Source organism: Caretta caretta, chromosome 1 (genome assembly GCF_965140235.1).
Source record: "Caretta caretta isolate rCarCar2 chromosome 1, rCarCar1.hap1, whole genome shotgun sequence".
Taxonomy (NCBI): Eukaryota; Metazoa; Chordata; order Testudines; family Cheloniidae; genus Caretta; species Caretta caretta.
The window spans coordinates 44100028-44108327 of NC_134206.1; the positions used below are offsets into that span (position 1 = coordinate 44100028).

The 8300-nt window shown below is 47.7% G+C and overlaps 1 protein-coding gene across 2 annotated transcripts; it reads left to right on the forward strand.

Moving 5' to 3' along the window:
* The first annotated feature begins 375 nt into the window (after nt 1–375).
* On the forward strand, nt 376–8061 carry SHISA2 (shisa family member 2). Of its 2 annotated transcripts, XR_012668026.1 has the most exons (3): nt 376–1925; nt 4383–6373; nt 6592–8061. XR_012668026.1 is itself a non-coding variant. In XM_048846262.2 (2 exons), the coding sequence occupies exons 1-2, from the start codon at nt 1622–1624 to the stop codon at nt 4934–4936; spliced, it is 858 nt and encodes a 285-aa protein (XP_048702219.1). In that variant the 5' UTR covers nt 376–1621; the 3' UTR covers nt 4937–8061. The 2 variants fall into 2 exon arrangements, 1 of the variants encoding a protein (XP_048702219.1); XM_048846262.2 differs by having other exon boundaries at nt 4383–8061.
* Nucleotides 8062–8300: the final 239 nt, after the last annotated feature.

Below are 8300 nucleotides of genomic sequence, written 5' to 3' on the forward strand. Positions count from 1 at the left end.
TTTACTAGCAGAGTCTCTTTTAACTGAATGAGCTGGTGTCTTCCTAAGCCAGAAGCCGTTAACTTCTTTTTCAGCGAGGCTGGGAAGCAGCCTCTCATGGATTTTGCTGCCTCGTTTTTTAACCTTATTTTCGCTTGCTATTGGGTGGCCTGACGCTTGAGCTGCTCTTTGATTTAGCAGACCCTGCCTTGCAAATTCAGCTCGGTTCCCCCAGCCGCTCGCTTTCCCCCATCAGACTGAGCATGTCTGGCTAGTGGAGTTGAACTAGGACAATAAAACGCTGCTTCTCCCCGCTCCTGTCCCCTTGCAGGAGGCTAAGGCGAGGGGGGTGGCTGGGATAAGACGCATGCGCGCCTAGAGGGTGTTGGGTGCCTATAATAACACTGAGAAAGCAAGTGCGAGCCGCTCGAGCCCCAGTGGCTGCTTGTCTGGCCAGCAGAGAGCGACACAGGCCGGGCGCCAGCGGCCGCCGCCGGTGCTTCTGCCGCGCAGGCTGAGGAGCGAGGCCGAGTAGCCAGCGGCACAGCCAGGATCCGGGCGGGCGGCAGCTCCGCGCCCCCTACCAGCCCCTCTCCCCCAGCCGGCAGCCAAGAGGGCGCCGCGCTGCCCCGGGGGGTGTCGCCCCGCAGCGGAGGGATGTAACTTGGCGCTGCCAGGCTGGCGGCTTCGGCGGGCGCGCCGAGGTGAAGGAGGAGTCGGGACTGAGCGGCGGCACCTCCAGCCCGGCGGTGCCCACTTGGGATGCGGCTTCCAACCATGAAAGGAAAGTTTGAGCGGGATGTCCGGGCCGAGGGAGCGGAGTAACAGCAGCCGCCCGTGCCGAGTGGCTGCCCCTGCGGGGCCCGGCTCGGCTGCCAGGGGATCCCGAGGCAGCCTCCCGCGCCCCCGCGGGCTCGGCCCTGCGACCCGGACGGGAGGTCGAGCTCTGCCGGCGCTGGGACAGTCCCGCCTCTGATGCTCCTGGAGTTTCCTGCCGCATCGCTGCCCCCGCCGGCGTGTGGATCTGCCGGGCGGGCACGGCGCCCCGGGCCGGCTGCCCCTGGCGGGCCGCGGCCAGCCCCCCATTGCTCCCCCGCCGAGCTGGTAGCGATGGGGTGGGAAGTCCTGGCTCTGTGAAGCGCTTCGCCAGACCCGCCGCCCCGTCTGCTCGCTGGGTGCCGGGAGAGGGGCAGGCGCCAGCCGCAGAGACCGCAATCCAGCCGCCGCCTCCTGGGGGCTGGCCGTGGGTTTCCTTTGGGCTGACCAACGCCGGAGCACGGAGCGCCGGGCACTTCGGGAAGAGCCTCCGACTCCCCCTTCCTGGCGGGGGGCTGGCGGCAGAAGAGCCCCCTGGTCTCCCCGCTTCTGGGTGTTAGGCTGCCCTGCGATCAGATGCTTCACCCCTCTCCACTCAGAGCCGTGTTAGTAGGAGACCCCCCGCCCCCGGCATAGCGGGGTGCTGTGTCCACAACCAGCCCTGCCCCCCCCGCAACAGGGACAACGGGGTGCTTTGTCCCCCCGCCCCTTTGCATAGGGGGGTGCTAGCAGAGGAGCCCCGTGGGTGCTGAGGACCCTCCCCCCCCCCTTTTTTTTTTTTCTGCCGGGCGCGCTGCTGCCCCGGCCGCCGCCGCTGAGCGGTGCCATGTGGAGCGGGCGCTGCTGGCTGCTGCTGGCGGCGCTGGGCTGGCTGCTGCCGGCGGGGGCCGGGGCCAGCGGCGAGTACTGCCACGGCTGGCTGGACGCGCAGGGCGCCTGGCGGGACGGGTTCCAGTGCCCGGAGCGCTTCGACGGCGGGGACGCCACCATCTGCTGCGGCAGCTGCGCCTTGCGCTACTGCTGCTCCAGCGCCGAGGCCAGGCTGGACCAGGGCGTGTGCGACAACGACCGGCAGCAGGGGGCAGACGAGCAGGGCCGGCCGGACAAAGACGGCCCGGATGGCGCAGCAGGTAGGCGGCTTCCTTTCCCCCGCCCCCAGCCCGGCCTATCCCAGCGCAGCCCCCTGCCGGACCCCTGGCGGCTCTGCGGCGTGGGCAGCCCGGCGCGCCGAGGCGCGGGGCAGCCAGGCGAGCAGGCAGTTCAGCCCGTCAAGGGAGGATGCTTATGGGGCGGCCAGGCTTGGCAAAAGGAGGCGCTGGCACTGCCAGTCCAGAGTGGCCCCAGCCAGTCTGGCTGCCAGGTGTCATGGTGAGCCCAGGCTCTGCCTTGCCAGGTACCTGAACATAGGTCTGAGAGCACCCGCGGGCGAAAGGGCTAAGAAATGTCCATCTAGGGCGCCGAGTGCCTGCCACGGCCCTGCAGGGTTAATGGCGTCAGCCTATTTGCTAGTGACCTGGGCCCAAGCCCTGAGGGTAGAGACTTCTTGGGAGCAGGGGCTCACTGGCAAACATTCCTACATCTCTAGCACATCTTTTAACGAGGGAAGCTGCAACCCCTCATTTTCAGCCCTGCCTATGGCAGCTGAGCCTTTAACTGCTACCTGGGATGTTGTTAATAGACCTGTAAGGAGTTTTGCCATGCACTTCAGAGGGACCATGATTTGGCTGGTCATCCTGAATCCACATGTAGTTATGGGTAATTCCCCTTAGTTTTACAGCACATATTTTTTATTACTAATACTTCTGGAAGTAGGATCAGTTGAAAAGTGAGACAAAGGAAGAGAATATGTTTCTGCCTTAAATGTAAATCAAACACTACTTTTTTTTATAACAACAACAGAAGGACCTACACACAAATATCCTCAGTTTGTTGTCAGGGTCATGATAAAAGTAGAACAGAAATACAAATATCAAATCTTTGGACTCCAAATAAGAAACTTGTCAATTAGTCGATCATTTTCAGCTATTAAAATCAGAAACATGGAAAAAGCAAAGTTACTGTCAAGGAGTTTGGATACTTTACAAATGACAAAATCTTTGATTGTTTTTTAAGTTCTGCATTTATTTAAATGACACCACTGCTTGTCTTCAGAATGTCTTGAACAAGTTGTGTCAGACCTATATAGCAGCAGTATACTTTGCACTTCCAATTAAAAAAGAAAGGAAAAAAAAAAACATTGGAAGGGAACAACTGTTTCAGGAAAAGTAACTTCTATTACACAAAAACAACAAGGAGTCCATTGGCACCTTAAAGACTAACAGATTTATTTGAGCATAAACTTGCGTGGGTAAAAACTCACTTCTTCTATTACACAGGATTTCAAAATGACTTCTAACCAACCACCATCGTCTAATTGTATATATTCTTCAAGCCTAGATACCACCTTTTAAGACTGTATTTATGACTAAATGTCAAGGACGAACTAATCTTTTTACTGCTGTTTGGGAAAAGCCTCAGTGGCTCTCTGTCACATTTGCTGGCCATACACAAATACTGAACACACTAGAACTAGCCTGAAGTGGTGTTATAATTAGGACAGACTTGGAAAACGTGTATGTTGCAGACTGTAGCAAGTGCAGGCACCTGTTAAAGAGCTACAGGATTTGGCCAGTGCAGAAATAAACAATTATACTAGAAACTGTTTGTTAAAAGGTGTTAAAATTACAAAAAATGGGAGGTTAAACAGCCTTTAGTTTAATAATTATTCCTGTGTAAGTGACTGTGTTAGCCATTCCAGTTTCAGTGAAGATATGACTCCCATTTACACGTTAAAAACAAGGCATTTTTTCTAAAAATCATGTATTAGATTTATTTGCTGCTCACCATGATCTGATAGCTGTCACTAGTCTTTGTGAATACACTTGTTAACCTTCAAGAAGTGCAGCCTTGTCCTCTTGACCTTGTGTCCTGCACATCTCATTAGTAATAGTTCCAGTAGATGTGGTCAGGTAATGCCATCTCAAGCGTTAGTAATACTTAAGTCTTGGGGCTGACAGTCTTAAATGAAAAGGACGAGTCCCAGACATGTTGGCTGGGCTTTGCAAAAGTGTAAGAGAGATGTGGTCCCCCTTTTTGGTAGCATTTTGAGCATCTCATAGTCTTTAAGACAACTTGTGAGGAAGGGGAGTAGCAAAGTGGAGCACAGAGAGACTGATGAATTTCCTAAGATCACACAGGAAGTCAGTGGTAGAACAAGGAATTGAACCAGGTCTTGGGAAGTCCCAGCCTACCACCCTAACCTCTGGGCCATCCTTTCAGTGTGGGCAGAGCTCCAGTTGAAGTTCTTTGAAAATCCCAACCATTAGTTTTTGCAGCATCTGTATTTTCTTTAGTACTCTTTTATTAAAAGTAGCAACTGGAATGTTTAGTTTCCAGAATCATTTCTCCCTGGAGGACTTGAGTATATTAATGCTGCGTGACTGAAAGAAATAAGCAGTGGATTCTCTTGTTTTCCTTGTATAACTTTGTTTTTTAGGTTTGGCGTTTGTAGCAACTCCTAATAACAGTGGTTTTGTTTCTTTTTGTAGTGCCCATTTATGTGCCATTCCTTATAGTTGGATCTGTTTTTGTTGCCTTTATCATCTTGGGGTCTCTAGTAGCAGCTTGTTGCTGCAGATGCCTGCGACCCAAGCAAGAGCCACAGCAGAGCCGAGCACCTGGAGGTAATCGGCTGATGGAGACTATTCCCATGATTCCAAGTGCCAGTACCTCCCGTGGTTCATCCTCTCGTCAATCAAGTACTGCTGCCAGCTCCAGTTCCAGTGCCAATTCAGGTGCCAGAGCCCCCCCTACTAGGTCACAGACCAACTGCTGTTTGCCAGAAGGGACCATGAATAATGTCTATGTCAACATGCCTACTAATTTCTCAGTACTGAACTGCCAGCAGGCTACCCAGATTGTGCCACACCAAGGGCAGTATCTGCACCCACAGTATGTAGGTTATGCTGTCCAACATGACTCTATGCCTATGACCCCGGTGCCACCTTTCCTGGATGGTCTGCAAAGTGGATACAGACAGATTCAGTCTCCCTATCCCCATGCAAATAGTGAACAGAAGATGTACCCAGCAGTGACTGTGTAACTTAAAAAAAAATCACATATTTTAGCACCTAAGCCAAGCAGAGGAGAAATACTTTTGGAATAAAGCTTGTAGAACCTCATTTGTAAATAATTTTGAAAGACTCATGCATGTCAGACAGTGTTCTTAAACCATTTCTTTACATTGGATTCAGTTGCCAAAAACTGTGTAACGATATCTTTGAATTACCATTTCCAGATATGCTTCCATTCCAGTTCATGGTTAATAGTAGCAATGGATTATGCTGAAGATGCATATGCATTTCAGATAACTGTGTGTGAGAGATGAATGCCTGAGCCATTAAGTGCCCTTCAGGTATGGCACAGTCAAAGCATTTGGCTACTTCATAAAAAGAGTTTTGTTACACTGTACAAGATCACAGTATTTAAGAAACCGCTCATCTCCTCCTCTCTCCCAACTCCTTTACAACATTGCATATTGCTTTACAGACAATCACATAGTCAATGGAAGACTAAACCGTGCAATCATTGTAAGTTAGGAACCTGCTACCAAGTCCTATGATTTCTTACCCACCTTAGGTTCAAGGTGGAATGAGGTGTTATTCTTAGTTTTTCACAAGATTATTTTCTTTGTCCCTTATATTTATGTAGGAATTAGAAGTGTGTAAAACATTCAGCTCAAACTTCCAGTGCACTTGGAATCATTCTCGATTTGAGTTTGACTCATGTTCAGGAACCAACAGGGGTTTGCACAATCTTTGTTTATCTCAATGAACTTTAATAAAAAACAGATATGAAGTTCTTGCTTTGATCAAAATCTTTGATACTACTATTGTCCTGTGCATTTCAAGTTTGAACTGTGCTTGCAGAGAAAGGTCATGTAGTATCTTCAAATATGGCTACTAATCCCACTTCCTGTGAAACATAAACCTGTGTGAATGTGCACAAACATGTCAAACCAAGATCTTGCCCATGGGTTTATAATGCAATTCAACCATGGGAAATGGGATTCATTCTAACCCAAACCTTTCTAAACTCCAGGGCCTGTTGACCAGTTCTGCTGTTAAAATAGTGCCAATCCAAATTGAATTTGGAAGGATTTGCACAGCTAGACTAGGAGTCAGTTTCTGGAAATACTATTTTTTGTTATTTGTGTTGAAAATAAACAAAAGAACAACCAAAACACTCAAGTCCTAATAGCTTTTCATTTTGTATAATTGCTTTATAAATGAAATATTTCTGCACAATGTAGAAATCTTTAAGCCTTCAAGCAGATGGCATGTTGCAGAGGGTGACTTTGCACTAAAACTTTTGATTCCATTTGTGATAAAATAGATAATCTCCTGAGTTTAAAGAAGCAACCAATATACAGTAAAAGCTGTGTTATCCAGCCCTGTACCAACCAGAAAGCTCTATAAAGTGGCATTTCTAATCTTCATAGAAAGTCTGGTTTATAGTCTGGTTGGCGTAGGACTGACAGGCTCCTTACCTGGCTCCATGTGGCTCCCCAGAAGCGGCGACCTGTCCCTGCTGCTCTTAGGTGGAGGTGTGTCTAGAGAACTCTGCATGCTGCCTCTGTCCGTGCCCCCCCAGCTCCCATTGGCCACAGTTTCTGGCCAATGGGAGCTGCAGAGCCAGTGCTTGGGGCAGTGTGCAGAGCCACCTAGCTGCGCCTCCATCTAGGAGCAGCAGGGACAGGTTGCCGCTGGCAGGGAGGTGCCCGAGGTGAGCACCCCCTGAATCCAGCACCCCACACCCTCATGTGTCCCAACCTGCCCCAAGCCCCTTCCCACACCCAAACTCCCTCCCAGAGCCCACACTCCCTCCGTGCCCCAACCTCCAGCCCTGCACCCAAACTCTTTCTCTCTAGTTAAACCGAATTTTTCACTTACCGGCACCCCCCACACCCCCAGCATGCCAGATGAAAAAGCTTTTACTGTACAAGGAATAATCTGTGTTAATTGTAACGTGCATTTCATACTACTTTAAAACAAAACCAGCAATGTCTTTAAGGCTGCTTTCATCATTTTTAAATTAATCTGTGCATTTCAATCAATTTGTTCTTTATGTTTGGAATGACAGTATAGTCTTGAGGGCATACTGAAAACATTAAATTGCTTTAACCAGGCTAGAACTGATAAAATGTTTTCTTATTGTCTGATACTGATTCTTTATGTTGCAATGAGTCAGATACTAACAATTTTGTTACATGGACTGTATGTCACGTCTAATGGTTTATTTGTAAACATGCAACACAAAAAGGCAAAAGGAAGAGATGTTCTTTACCACTGAAATAAGAAAAAGAGTAGGTATTTTACATCAGGTCTGCTGCTGTTGGCTGATACCATAACAATAGTACAGCATGTATAACTTTTAAGAAAGAGGCATCCTTTGAGCCACTTTATTTCTTTTGACTAGAAAAGATTGGGGCTGATCTTGAGAAGAGCTGGGTACCTCCTACAAAGCATTGAAACCCAAATTTTTAAAGGTATTTAGACATTGCTCTGCTCAGCATTTTAAGTCTTAAGGATATTAGGCAACTAGTGGGATTTTCAAAAGCACCTAAGCACCCAACTCCTACGGTAAGTAGGCACCTAAATACCTTTGAGGAACTAGGCCTTTCAGTGCTGTGCAGAGCAATGTCTAAATACTTTTAGATCTAGGCTAAATGCCCTCAACTGTTGTTGGCTTCAAAAGGAATTAAAGGTGCTCAGCATCTCACAGGATCAGGTCCATTGTTTCTTTTCCAGAAGAGAGTTTCCCACAGCCTGATGTTAGCTTTTTCAACTGTGAATAAAGTTAGCTATTTCTCTCTCTCCCAGAATGCACTGCATTCATTGCACATGCCCTGTTAAGGACACCTGCTCTGATTTATGAAATTCAGGTGAATCTCTTTGTACATTGTTTACTTGTTTAAAAATTTTAAGTTAAATTTAAGTATGTAGAAATTAATTTACAACTGTTGGAAAAAAAACAAACCCTGAGTTGTAATAAAAGGAAGTTTGTGAGATGTGGTGTTTTATATCTTGTGTATAATAATGTAAAATCAATGTTAACATTTGGTAAAGTTTTTAAATCTCTTACAGGGCACTTGACATAAAGTGTTCCTTACAAATGAAGAAAAAAACCCTTTGCTTCTTAATAAATATTTTATGGTGTGATTTTTTTTATTGCTGTCAAACTAATAACATTCTTCAGTTGTCTTAGTTTTCTTTACTAAGCACAGCTCTTTAGCTCTCTAATGAATAGCCAAATGCTGCATATTTTAGCAAACAATAAAGTTTGATCCTTTAAATTTGATTTAAAAGAATAAAAAATGATATTGGAAAATGCCATTCTTCCTCATGCTCACACCTTAAAGAAACTCAAAGTGTAATTGAATTAGTGTGGCAGAATCTGGTCCATAA